The sequence below is a fragment of the Bombus fervidus genome, chromosome 6 (genome assembly GCF_041682495.2).
Source record: "Bombus fervidus isolate BK054 chromosome 6, iyBomFerv1, whole genome shotgun sequence".
Classification (NCBI taxonomy): Eukaryota; Metazoa; Arthropoda; class Insecta; order Hymenoptera; family Apidae; genus Bombus; species Bombus fervidus.
Genome location: NC_091522.1, coordinates 2,171,563 through 2,186,558, shown reverse-complemented (window position 1 = coordinate 2,186,558; position 14,996 = coordinate 2,171,563). Strand labels below are relative to the sequence as shown.

The 14,996-nt window shown below is 38.0% G+C and overlaps 1 protein-coding gene across 1 annotated transcript; it reads left to right on the top strand.

The window, feature by feature from the left end:
* Window positions 1-7,774: 7,774 nt before the first annotated feature.
* On the top strand, window positions 7,775-13,405 carry LOC139988630 (kynurenine/alpha-aminoadipate aminotransferase, mitochondrial). The gene is made up of 8 exons (XM_072006278.1): window positions 7,775-8,151; window positions 8,268-8,455; window positions 9,273-9,443; window positions 10,170-10,430; window positions 11,168-11,347; window positions 11,914-12,040; window positions 12,429-12,637; window positions 12,757-13,405. The coding sequence occupies exons 1-8, from the start codon at window positions 8,058-8,060 to the stop codon at window positions 12,838-12,840; spliced, it is 1,314 nt and encodes a 437-aa protein (XP_071862379.1). The 5' UTR covers window positions 7,775-8,057; the 3' UTR covers window positions 12,841-13,405.
* Window positions 13,406-14,996: the final 1,591 nt, after the last annotated feature.

Here is a 14,996-nt window from a genome sequence, read left to right as displayed (position 1 = left end):
GTTTCAACTGCTCACTCGATCTATGCTCGAAACGAGACGAAAACGTAATCTATTCGCTCGGCTTAAACGTGATAATCGCATTATCGAAATCGAGTAATAATCAAATGAAAGCATTTCGTCCCGACCCAGATGAGCGTCTTAACGAAGTTCCACCGAATTATCAGCAATTATCGGTCCTTCGGTGTAATTCCGTTAGCCACCGTTGAAGTTGGAAAAGGCGCCAACTAAAAGCTCGCTCTATCGAAAGGTCAAATCGGATTTCAGCCTCGAGACCGTAGCAGAATCCTCTCGATTAAATCAGAATTTTCCTCGTCTCGCGCCTCCTCAATCTTCCTATTATGCGAACAATACACGAAGAAAGCAACCGATCAAACGTAGATTCGCGTTTTCCAGCGAATTTCCTTCTATCCATGTATCAAAGTGGCAAGGAAAAATCTCAATCGTGGTATGAAAAATCAGAAAGAATCGTGGAAGGAAATGACGAAGGGAGACGAGTGGAAAAAGGAACGAAGCGGAACCATCGACGGGAAGTCCATAAAGGGGGACACGAAATATTCTCCACCCCTTCTGTGGCAACGAGCTCCGTTCATGCCCGAATTGTAACCGATACGTTTGTAAAGGAAACCTAGATCCGTTGATTCCACCATCCTCGAGCACAATAAAATTGCCCTTTTTTCTGCTTTTCAATTCCATGTTCGTAGAACCCGACTCGAGCCACGATTGCCATGTATACTTGAAACGTATATACGTACGAGCTACGAGCGAAGAGAAAGAAAGAAGAAACAAGGGAAGAAGCTACGGATCGACAAAGGGAAAGGAAAAATCGTAGAAAGAGAAAAATCGTAGAAAGAGAAAAATCGTGTGAGAAGATAAGCGAAGGAAACGTGAAAATGTTGTGCAACGTACGACAAAGGATGTGGTGGAACGAAAACAGAAAGTTAAAGGGTGGTACAGGGTGGAAGAGGTGAAAGGGGCGCAAGGGGGTGGGGATGAAAACATACGTAAACACATGTTGTTACACTTGGGAAAGCACTTCTGTTAGAGGGTCTCTTTCTGAGACGGCTTATAGCGTGGCAGACAAGGTGAAGAAAACGTCTCTTACTGCTCGAAACGACGTGTGGCGACAATTCTATTGTGCATTCCATTCGGTCGGTCGCTTTGAGATACAAGCACGCATACTTCTTTGTCCCAACGAACCACGGAAGGTCAGGTTAGAGGGGGAAGAGGTTGGAGGAAATGTATAGGTACATGGAGGATTACGAAAGGTAGAGAGAGGTATTTTGACACCCCGTATAATAGCTCGACCACGGGGTGCACCCAATTAGGTAACGTTGGGCGTGAAGAGCATAGTTTGCGTCCGGAATAAAATACAAAACTATCTCGTAAGCGTTCAACCAACTGAATGCACGGAAACTTTCGGCTCTATTCACCAAATCGTTTAGGATTTTTCTTAGCGGCAGAACGTTTAGAGACACTCCAACAACGAGGACAACGTACGGCATTAAACAATAACCTTGGTACTCGGGTTTGTAGTAGTTTGAGCAGGATTTCTTACAAGCGTTCAATGTTTTTTTATATAGTAATATTGCGACGATCGTAACGAAATTTGGTATTTTATATCATTTTTAACGTTGCAACTGTATTCTTTACAATCTTCGAGATTTTCTTACATTACTTACGTTACACCTTTTTGCTCATTACATACATACATACATACATACATATATATATATACATATATGTGGGTATCGGAAAATGCAGAATGTAAAAAGCAGTAAAGAAAGCGTTCGTTAGATACGTACGACGTGAATGAAATAACATACTTATAATACAAATAAGAAAAGAATAAAAGTAGCGGAAAGCATTCGATTCGTATGTACCGGACGGTCGCAATTTATCCAGGCACAGGTGTGCACATAGCACTTTCGGCCGGCTGCGGGCGTCAATGTTGGCCATAATTGGCGGCGAATTCTGCGACCGGTTACAAAACGAGGAACAACCTATCGCCGAACCGATTAAGAAACACTTTTATCTCATAAGCACGTACCGCCGTGAATCAGTCAAAGTTCACCGGGTGACACGATTCTTTCCAATAATCTCGCGCCCGTCGAAGGAAATTTCCCGGCAGTTGGTAGCCGGCCTCGAGGAACTGGCGCCTCTTCTCGATGAATCGTCGACGATCGACCAATACGGGGCGAGGCGACACCGTTTCCAGCGGGAAAATAATGAAATTTGCAGCATAATCGGTAGGCAATTCATAGTCGCTGAGTGGTTTCTATTAAGGCTAACGACAGCCGGCACCGAAGGGGCTACGGAGCACTCGAAGGAAGACAATCTCCCGTGAGGAGATGGGCCTTTTTTTTCATCCCCCGCTTTCGCGCGCCTCAGCCTCAGCCTTCTGATCCTCGTCTCGTTCTACCGCCAATCGTGAGGATCTATTTCCTATCGGCGGACCTATCGTCTCTTTCTTTTTCACCTCTTTGCTTTCGAGAACTGCGACACGATTTCTCCTCCTGGTTCCTGCTCCGCCTCCTTTTCTAGCCTCTGCCGGTTCGACCATCCTCCTCCTTTCTCCCTCTTTCTTTCGTCATCTTCGTACCTTCGTTACCGTCGTCGTTGTTCCTCTTCGGCTTCGTCCAACCTCGCTCGACTATCCGCCACGTCTCCTCCATCGAGAGGCCAGCTCTTTCTATCTCACCTGTGGAGCTGACACCGACCGGTAAGGTGGGGAGAGCCGTTCAGGTGGGAAGCAAGCGTAAGCGGAATCGTCGGAGAGTTGATTTTAGGTCGGCTAATGTCGTTTCGCTTTTAATGAACTTCTCCGTTCGTTAAGTACGTTTCTCCATCTCCGTCGCCTGCCAATCCGCGGACCAGTTTCTTCTCCCTGGAGCACCCGATCGGATCTTCTTTATTTCTACCTCGCGAACGGTCATCACGCGTCTCAGAGTATGTATTTGCGAATTTTCAGAAGCAACGCCTCGATATTCTCAATGAGATCTCCTCCGCCGAATTTTCAACATTTGCAACACGCGAATGTATGCACAAATTGCGACCCATTAAAGACAACGACCATCTTTTCATCCGCGGATTGTCGTAATATCGTATAGTTACGTTCCATTTTATTTACTAGCGCGCCTCTTTCTGTTGCCGATCGTTGAACCTTTCAAATAATTATCAATTCTGACAATGTTTGTTTTTGTTTCCAGAATCTGTGGAAGCAACAAACGCTTAAATATTTATTATAGTCTGCCAAATAAGCGTAAGATGTCGCTACCAGGAAAACTTAATATCGTTTAAAAATCAGCAATCGAGATCGCTTCTTAAGGAGAATGACCATGACCATCTTTTCTTTTTCGATAATCGTCATTCGAAATCATTCGAAAACATGTTGGTTGAAAATTGGAATATTAATAGATTTCAAGAACAAACAAGATTATCGAATAAAGATTCCAAATAAAATCGAATAAAGAATCCGAGGAGTCTATCGATCAATGATATATCGCAATTTTCTAGTCGTAAAATGGTGAGCACGCTCGTTCTCTCTTTATCGCAGCGACCTCAAGTAATGACGATTGTTGCATCATGTGCATACGTGGAAAAACATATTAACGTAAACAGGCAAATAATACAATGATAATCGATAAGAATCGTTCGTGTAATTTTTGAAAATATTTGTGTTATTTAACATTGATCTTTTCGTTATTTGTAACAATATCTAATTATCGTAACAATCTCAAATTATCATTATATTGCCGTTATAATTACAATTAGCAGATTATAGAAGTCTGTTACTGTCATTCGTATTATTACCTATTCTGAAAAATTCGTTAATGACAACCTCTGGACGACTAATTAGCGATTACCTTTGAACTAACATCGAGCCAAAACAAATGGGTTTCGTTGATTAATATCACGTTGAACTTTCAAATGCAATCTTGCACCTTATTAAACTATCGTATTAGCAAATTAAAAGAATCGTATGAAAACTTAACAAGCTTTCCGTAGAAATTACTTTGAGATTACGAAGAAGATATTTTTTCAAACCATTAAACATATAATGGTATATATATATAGTAAATTTCAAATCATTAAATATATAACGATGCATAGAATTATCAATACTTTCTTTTTCTTTTTTAATGAAAGATTATCGTCGCATCAAAGTACTTAGTTTTTATATTTGATACGGAAACACATGAAATAATTATTTTTGAAATCTTATTCTTTCTTAATTTTTCGTTATTTTATTACGCTTTAAAGGTTTAATATTAGAATCTTTAAATCGAAGAACTTATTAGTCAAATAAATATAACGAATATACCTAACAACCATGAATATTAACAATGCTTATTTGACATTGTCTATTAACGAATTGTATCGTACTTATTCCACAAACTTTTTAATCTCTCTATAAAACTTGATAAGTATATTTATTATATGATAACTATACGATGACGGGAATATGGCAACAAGACAATATATTGATTTTATTGGTAATAGATGTGATTGAATGTCAGTCTGGCGGTTGCTTAAATTCATTAGCGGAGGGAAGTGGCAAATGAAATCGCAACAGTGTGACGTTATCCAACCGGTTTACGCGAAACCACTGTGTGAATGTTGCTTTCGTTTGAATTCCTTCGAAACACGATTCATTCGGTGTCGTTGAACTTTGAAAATTCGAGTATCAATCTCATTCCAGCATCAACGAACTGAAATCGGTGTCAAAAATAATTCTCGATTTCACATAAGCAGACACCAAATTTATAAGAGACGAATTCTTCTTCTCCGAGTTTCTTACAATTCGTCTAATCGTTTTAATTGTGATACGATTATAGCCTATTTTTTTTTTTTTTTTTTTTTTTTTTTTTTATAAAACCACACAGATATCTTTCTATTCCCGTGCATTACGTAATTGGTTCAAATATGGTGTATCTATGACTACAAGGATAAACCGATGCCATCTCGGATTTTGCATAATCAAGTGGTGCGATATAGTTCGGTCACGTGTTTCAGAATGTGCCATTTCCTGTGTTGTGTTATATACATATATTTTCACATTCACACATATAGCGGTCCTTGAAAGAATTTGAATATGTATACGTCGTGAATAAAACATTTAAAATTTTGAATCATTTTTTAACATACATTTTTTCAATAAATTTTCGAATAAACCTGAAAACGCATAGAACATAAAAAAGCATTTACTTGAAAAATTTTCTTATGTGGTAACGGTTAATGATAGGTCTTGATAACATAATACTATAATACTATCTTCGATACTATGTTTCACCTTTTACATAACAAATACCTTATAATTTCCATGCGCGTGTTCCTACAGATTTAAATTTTAAAAAATATAATAATCGTGTATCATGATAGCGTTAATCAAGTTTCAAACAGTTTTATATAACGTAGTATATAATATAATCGTAATAGTCTGCCCTAGCATATATATTCATAAGTATTTACATATCAATTGCATATGATTGACTTCGAACCTGTGAAAAATTTCACTTGCTTCGATATGATCGAGCCTATTCCCTCAATGGATCCTAAATAAACTTAATACAACAAAACAAAATACTTAATACAACAGAGGTTCGTCGAATTTCGCTGAGAAGCATCGAGTAGTTAAGTTAATCAAATAACTATGGCTCAAATGTTATCTAGCGAATGGAATACAAAATCCAGAAGGTTTACCGTGCAGTTACCCTTCGAGCAAACTTCTCACCTTTTGCCGTGACCTTCGTCTACAGTCTACGTGATTAGACGAGTTGTTGCACGAGAAAGAAACGCAGTCTACATAGCAAACCTCGACGTTTCTTGCATCAGCGCGACGCGCGACGCTTACGAAATACCTTGTATAAGATTAGCGGCGGAGAAAGAATAATAAAGCTGGCGTGCTCCAGCGATTTTCTGGTGGGAGTTGGTTCGTCCCACCAAAGGATCTGCAATATACGCTTTGATAACCAAAATACGTGTCCACTGGCTGACGAAAATATTTGAACACTTATCAAAGAAAACTTTTATGTGCATGTCACGTAAACAGTTTTTTCAAATTGAAAGTAAAATGAAGCTAATCCGAAGATGTATATAAAAATTACAAGATATTTATTGCAAACGTATATTTAGTAAAAAATTAATATACAGCATGAACAGCCAGTTTAAGTATAACTTAAAGTTGACTGTTAGGTAGTACAGCATATTATAATATATTTAGAAAAAGCGAGTATGAATACTTTCGTGAACCTGTACGTATAAAAACATACTTCAAAGGGAACGACCGATTACGGAAAAGAAAAGAATTTATCAGGACCGATTAATTCTTTTCTAATTAAAAACTTCCACTTCTCGCGCGTTGACGATCGAATGTCACGGTTCGTTGATGATATGCCAACGAGTCATCCTCGAACGGACGAGGAATCAACATTGATTCGTCGCTTTATCTATCTTTTGACAATAATTCCCACAAATGTATCGCGAATGTAAAAGAATGTTTTTCGAATTGGCCCCGCTCGAAATGAAAGAAGAAGGAAGAGTCGAAAAAAATAGAGTCGTTGACAAGCCGTATCTTGACGCATGTTCGTTCACCAACTTTCCTAGAAACGATCGAAATGGAGTGCGTTTTTGCCTTAAACAGAAGACAGATAAAGGCTTGGACGAAGAGTAATTTCGTAATGAAGCAATTAATCTCGTCACGTCGTGCTTGGACGACGTAATCGTTAGACATAGAAAAAGCTTTGTACGAAAGTTCAGTGTTTTGTTCGATTTTACTTACGGCGATATTGGATTTTATCCCGATATTGGAGTTTTAGTAACAAATGGCTAGTTCGATTTGATTAGTCTCTTTTTTGTCCTACAGTAATATAGTTTCAGTTCGATATTTTTCTCCCCCCCCCCTCCCATATTTTTTTTTTTTTTTTTTGCAACAGTTCGATTGCAATCGTGGTGTTACGAGAAGGATAATTGCAGTTTTTGGTATCGTTGGTATCGGTCGAGTAATTGCCCCGGAGATCATTAACGGTGGCACTGTTGACGGAAACCGGGTCATTTTTACTATCAGTTTTACTGTCATCCGTTCAGCCAAACGAAACGCTGATCTTTTATTACATCATGACATACGTACGTGTTGAGAATCGTTCGTCAGACGTTTATGATAAATCCGACGCATGATCGAAAATCCCAATTCTCCTACTTCTTGTAATCCATGATACGAAATTTATAAAAATTTAAAAATTCCCGCCACGAGTCTAGAGCTAACTCATGAAACAAAGTCCAATTTTCTTTTCTTTTTCTATTTCAATAACTCTAATCGACTAACGTTTCTCCCCCCCCCCCAAAAAAAAAAAAAAAAAAAAAAAAATAAGACGCTCCATATATATTAAATGTTTCGTTTATTCGTTTCGTTTTAAAAGTATCAACGTTTATGCAGAAAAGCATTCACCCGTACAAGATTTATTCTTATTTGCATATCAGAACTCGTTACAACACCATTGTTTACAGCTAGTCATAATCTCGCATCGATGACTATTGTTTGTAACATCCTAGAACGAATTCCTTGAAACAATTTCTCGATCTTGGAAGCATTTTCATCATCCTAAAAGATACTTGTATTTGAACAGTCAGACGAATGTTGATAGTAATGGTAAGGCTGATAGTAATGATAGTAAATAGTCAAAGTACTACTATGTATTCCTGTGTATTCCTTTTCGAATATGTTAATGTTATCTGACGCAACCAAAGCTATCGCTAAATATAAAAGCTGGGTAAACGAGCCGCGCTGTCAGTATTGATAGTAATAGCGTTGGTGTTTCATGAAAAAGAATGTGTTATTAAACGATCGATTTTTATTTTCTGTTCTTTTCCATTCGTTCGTGTTTCCTGTTCGCCGGCAAGAAGTTTCCTTTGTTACTAGCATATCGGCATTTGTCGTAAAAAGAGTCATATTTTTTCCATAGTTTTACTTGCTATTTGCCATTCGTTTCGCTTTCGATCCATTTGATATTCGAACCTGCGCCGATCGGCCTTCAAGGTGCATCGAGAGAAAGCGAACGAAAATGCATAAGACGAGAGAAAAATTCGAGATGGATTATTCGTCGTTCAAGACGGAAGTCTCTAAACGTAGAAGATCGGCCACTACCAGGGAATTGAGTAAGAAGATAAAATTAAGATTTTTGTCGAAAACCTTGTTCATTGTCATTAGTGGAAAAAGAATCGGAGGGGGCGAGGGACAGTTTTCTAACGATGTGTTTTCGCGCGTCTTTCAGCCAAAATAGCGTATTCAGCGCCGAAGAACGTGGTCTCGTTAGCGGAGGGTATGCCAAACGAAGAAACCTTCCCTTTCGCAGAGATCTCCATCAAACTCAAAGATGGATCGTCTTTCACCCTTGACGAGCGAGAATTGGGTTCAGCTTTGCAGTATATTCCTACTCAGGGCTACCCGCCGCTTCTTCAGGTAACTGAAAATTGGATTTCACTCGGAGCAATTTGTTTTATGGATTCCAATTGCCAGTTATTGGCACGCCGCACAATTTTCATTTCATTCCTTGTCTAATGATTTCGATCTTTCTGCTATTCTGTACAACCATGCCATATACAAGCTTCGTACACGATAGAATAACGTAGAAGCGGTGATGCTGACGTTGCTGCGTTTTTAATTCACAATTAGAAGATGATTAGACACGCTGGAAAATTTCTAGAATTTTGGCTCTAAAGAAACATGCGATTGTTCAACTATTCTTCGATATATTATTTTATCGCTTAATTATAGTTGCTCTTATCTTTGCTGTGTTACCAGAGATGCGTAGTTTGCCACATTATTTGGTACCACGACTTACTAGATCATTACATTATGCTCTCACGATCCAATATACCTACTACCTTCTTTAACGATACAGATTAAAGATCAACATTTTTTAGACTCTACTCTAAATAGTCCGTAGCTACGAAGAGTAAGATTAAAATTCTTTTTAAATTTATATTAAATAGACTGTAATTACAAAGAGGCGAGTTAAAACGCAGCTCTTTCGTGGATTATACAATCAAAATCAAAGATAAAGATGTCCGAATGATTATGAAATGTCACATCCCTGTCACTCGATAAAGATCTTGAATGGTATTTATATTGGAATAACGATTACATTTATGAAAAACGCGCGAATAACCGTACGTTTGTAGTTAAACCGCTTCTTTCTCACTTTTTTCCTCTCGCTTTGAGATAACGCAATTGCCTTCAATATGTTTAACGACATTGAATACTAAATTGGTTTCAGAGCCTGAGGGAGTTCCAGAGAAGGACGCACGCACCACCCTTGTGGGAGAGCCGTGACATCGTGATCGTCTCTGGATCTCAGGACGGATTAAGCAAAACTCTCGAGGCCATACTCGACCCCGGCGATCCACTCCTGGTGCACGATCCTTTTTATCCGGGCGTGGAAGTTGTGGTGAGTAATTCTCGACTATTTTTGACTCGATCGCGTTTCTCTTAATATTCTGCAATTAAATTGTTTCGAAGATCGAAACAAAGTTCCTTTCTCTTTTATTTAGGATAAGGATTCCTTCCTAAGGGATATATCGTTCTTATTATATAGAAAGAATTAACGATTTCCTCCTTCTTTTCTTTTTTCTGAAATTGAAACGACAGAGAAATTGGAATTTAAAGGATATTTAATCGTAAACGGGGCGTTAACTATAAGAGATACGAAGCAACATTGAAATTTTTGTGCACGAGATAAAAGAAATCAGAAATCCGGAAAAATCCGAATTATTATGCTGATGAAATATTTACGATGACCCGAAAAAGAATTTCTTTGTAAGTATAAAATATTAACTCGAGTCGGTTTCAAGATAATTACAAGATTTCTTATATTTCGATTTATCAATACGTGAGATTTCCAGGGATAAATATCTTTCCTCGTTGTTATACGGCTAGTCATAAAAATCAAGTCGTACGTTTCGATAGATAGACGCCTTTCCCCTCTTTGCTAGATACATAATCTCTGTGATAAGCGGTCTTCGTTATTACGTACGTATGTGGCAAACGATGAGAATTTTTAAGCGGGTAATTGACGAATAAGGAGTAACGGGTAATCGGTACAACGAATTCAGGACATTTTTACTATGCAGCGATCGATAGCGTAGATTCGAGGAAAATGGTTTTTCGATTACAGGTCTCGCCACATAAGGTGGAACTGATCCCTATCCCTCAGGACGAGCATGGCGTTGTTCCAGAGATTCTCAGGGAAACGTTGAGGAACAGGGAGCTGTCTGGCAAGAAAATGCCAAAAATAATGTACATAAACGCCACCGGATCGAATCCCACAGGCGTCATTATCCCGTTGGAAAGGCGGAAGGAGATTTACAGGATAGCGTGCGAATACAACTTCCTGATCCTGGACGATGATCCTTATCATTTCATGCACTTCAACGAGGTGAGTGATATTTTTATTCTTCTCACGCTTTTATTTCCTAAATAGTTACATTTTATTTTCTCTTCTTATTTCGTTGATTTTTCTCTCTTATCGCTCGACTCTTCAAAATATTTGTTCTTTTTGGCGATAACTCGTGGATATCACGTAATACGATGTTAGAAGCAATTTCAGAATTGTTCGACCAAAGATACGACGATCAAAATGTTCGAACAAAATAGAAATTGCCAAACGAAAAAATGATAAATTTGTCATATCGATAGAAATTAATTTACTATCGACGTTAAGGGAGTAGTGTGGCACGAAAAATCAAGTTAACGCTATCAACGACACTAAATAATAATAATAATGAAAAATTACAATTACTCGCGCTCGTAGATCTCAGTCTTGCTATTCACGAGATCCGAAACGTCGAGAAATTTGTAAAAAGTCGAATATAATTTCGCGAAAAGAATTATATTATATCGCGACGTTTATGCAATTTTCTAATTCCTTTGGTCGGTATAAATTCGTAGAGCATTTCAATCTCTCTGGAACCATATGACAAAATAGTTAAAACCACAAAATCGTCGAATGAATATCAATTATCGTTCCGACCAATTACCCAGAATATCATTTAGTTTCTGTATTAATCATACTAAATGTTATTGCACGTTCGACTGCCTGAAATAACAGTTTGAATAATTGTCACTGTCCATAGCGGAGAATTTTTGATAGCATGCGAAATGGGTTATGCGCAGGTGGAACCAAAATCGTTCTTATCGTTGGACACGGAAGGCAGAGTGATCAGATTGGACTCGTTCTCAAAAGTGATCAGCAGTGGTCTGAGATTGGGATTCATCACAGCAGCGGCTCCACTGATAGCGAGTATAGAACTCCATTTGCAGAGCAGTCACCTCCATGCCGCTACATTATCCCAGGTTGGTAGGGTTGCTTTTCTACCCCATAAAGCTTTCCAACATTCTCCACCGTCGATACAACTCACCGAGTTTCGTCTCTAATGCTGATTTTATCCGAATACGATAAAACACGATGAAAAGCATCGATTATAACCAGAGGTTAATAACGTTGTAATAAAAGAAGTCTTAAGACGTGCGATCGCCAATTTCTCGATCGTCGCGATTTTTCAAAGTCCGTGTGTATGCGTAAATACATAGGTACGTATAAAGTACGCGTCGATACACCATTTCCAACGTATTCGTCAATAAAACATATGTCACTGCACGCTTCGTAAAGATACGGTCGATGGTTATTATGTATCATTTTGTAGACGTAAATATTATTTCTTCGGTATGAAGATAAATCGCGTGAAAAATATCGACAGCGCTTCGCACGCTTCGCGTAATTATCATTGGACGTATGCCCATCCTGTATCAACGGTGGCGCGTGTCGGTTGTTATCGCAAATATAAACACAGAACGGTTTTTTTTATCATATGCGATTGCGAAGAAGGGACGATTTCTTCATGACTAACCGTTGTTTCTAGGTGATACTGTACAAGCTGATGAAATTATGGGGATACGACGGAATGATGAAACATTTCATGGGGATAAGGCGATTCTATAAACAACGAAGGGATATTATCGCCAGACTCGCTGAAAAGCATTTGAGCGGTTCGTATAATTTACAAATAGCGGATAATCGTTACTATGGAACATGCTTATTTTCTCGAGAGTTCTTCTTCTTAATTTAAATATTTAAATGAAATATATATATATATATGTCGTTTGGTAAATTATTCATTTTGAATGTAATTTTGAAAAACAATTAATTAATCAATCAATCAATTAGTTATTATAGTTGTGATTAACTTATTTAGTTAATTATGTTTATGATTGTTGATGTTTTATTTCGTTTTATTTTAAACACGTGCCGTGCATTCGAATACTATTTTTCTCTTAAATCTATGGAAATTATTTCAATATTCCTACGATTAGTAACTTATTAGCGGTATCATCCTTATTAGTGGTAGCATATTAATATGTATCGTCTACTTTGCAGGTTTAGTAGATTTCACGATACCAAAGGGAGGTTTCTTCCTCTGGATCAAAGTTCGAGACATTAAGGATACATGGAAGATGATTATGCAGCGAGGGGTCACGGAGGGTGTCATAATGGCGCCCGGTGCAGCCTTTATGAAAGATCCTAGCAAACCATGCAACGCTATTAGAGCAAGTTTTTCCAAAGCTTCTTACGAAGAAATGAACTTGGTAAGTTCTAACTATGTAATAAATTCAAACTTACAATTAAACCAATCCAAATTACATAATATCGACCGAATTACGAAAGTTACCATTATTCGATATATGTAGCGACCTTTTTTTTCCAGGCAATGGAAAGGTTAGCAGATCTAATCAGATCCGAGTTGCGAAATAATTACTCGATTATAAATGAAAATCCGTTCATCAACTAACGCATATGGGTCTTTTCGTTCGGTAAACAATCAACAATGAAGGTTTTCGAACGAAGATTTGCCTATATACGACGAAACTTGTATCGATAAAGCAATGCGTATTAGAATATCGTATGTTGATATGGTAGAAATCATCGTATCGTAGAAAAAGATCTTATCGACGAATAGCGACATAGAGAAATCTACCTAATCTATCCTGCAAAACCTCCTCGAAGATATTTCTTATCTTACTTGCTAGAGGGCCGTAGGATCAAATTTTTTTGCGCTGTAATATATACATATATAATCGTTTATATATATAATTTTTATGCAATTTTTTGGAATCGTCTTATTCAATTTGATCATTTTTCGTTTCATCGCTGTGAAAAACGTCCGGTAACATTTTTTAACATAAGTAACAATTAGTGTAAATATCGCGTGTACTTAATTACCGTAAGAATTCGTAGACGTATCGTTTGCACGTGTATTTATCGCAGATCGGCAAAGTATCGTGTAAGTTTAAAATATCTCGTATAAAAGTATTGTTACGCTATGTATTAATGTTATGCGAATAAAACCGAGTCAATCAAGTTGCTGCGTTTTTCCTACTTCCCTTGTCCCCCGTTCTTTCTTCGTTAGAAGTTTTCAAAGTCAACTTACACACGTTCCTAGGAATTCATCGGTTGTTTGGAAGTTAGCTTGACACAGAAGGGAAAGATAAACGCATAAAGTTGGAGCGAAAGAGAGCGTAACGCTATAGAATTAGGAGTAAGGGTGGAAGACAGCGACTAAACTCTTTCACTTACCACTAAACATCTTAACTACCAATTAATTGAACGAAATTAATTTAATCTGCCGCGATATAAGCCGAGAAGGATCCATCTTGCGGCCTGCACGTTTCCTCAATGTCGAACCGTTGCCGTTCGCTCTCGCAGATACGACTGCTCGTACTTTCACGATATCGTGACATATATTTCTCTTTGTCTGCGTTAAATTAAGTAGCGCGAGCACCAAAAGTAAACGATCATTCTGGAGAAAAAACTTGACAGACGGTTGATCCACGTTCTTTGTCATTTTCATTCCAGTATTTGTGACACGTCTATTCCTGAACGTTTATTATCACTAATATCGATTTCCTATAAGGAATATTGTCGAAATGAAGAAAAAAAAAAAAAAAAAACGTCAACGATAGACAAACTTTAATTTTCGAATCTCGTGTTTGAACACCGCAATTGGTTGAAATAATTCTTCGTCGAACAAGACAACAAGAAGAAAACTAAAACAAGAATAAAACATCAAAGAACAAAAATAAATCGAATAGAAATGAGAATTTATCTTGCAATAAAAAAAAAGAAAGAAAAAGTGCAAGTGATTACTAAGGAAAAAGCGATGAAAGAAAGGGAAATGGCGAACGAGGTTAATACGCGTGTAATGACGGATTTAAGACGAGCAACTTGTGTATTTTCTCGGTCGGGTAAACGAAGGGAAATCCCCGGGCCCTTCGAAGATATAGTGTATATTAAAAGACGTTTCTAGGGGCCGTTATAGGGGATGCACAGATACGGCCGATCATACGAATGGCCACATTTTCACGAGTGGGATTTTGGTGAGAAACCAGTTCACTTTCGTTTTCCGACCTGAGATCATCGAGGTCAGTTCTGCAACTTTACGATCATCGATTAGTCCTGAACCAAACGCCGGAAAAACCATGCACGTTTTCGAGTAATCCTGTAAAATGCAGACGCAATGTTGACGTCTGGCCTTCAGAACCTGTTCGAAAGAACGTCGCTCGATATGGAAAAAGTAGAAGGAAATTCTGAAAGAAAATTATCGAATTTGAAATTCTTGATTAATTTCATAATTTATCAAAGTATAATGCCCTATCTGATGTAACGTAAGTGAAATTAGCGACAGGTAAGCAAACAGCTCGACTTGGCAAGAAGGAAAGAAGATGTAACGTCCGATCGAGAGTTAAAATCCATCAAAGATTCATCCGTAAGCAATTTTATAAATTTCCTATGTTGCAACTGTTCTCACGATCTTTCTCGATCTTTCACGGTTCTTAGTCAACGCGATGCATTATTTTTACAAATCTCGTCCCAAGCCCCGAAGCTAGTCACCGTCAACGGGCTTTCAAGGATGCGCGCATTACCTCGCGCGATACACGGGCCGAGTTG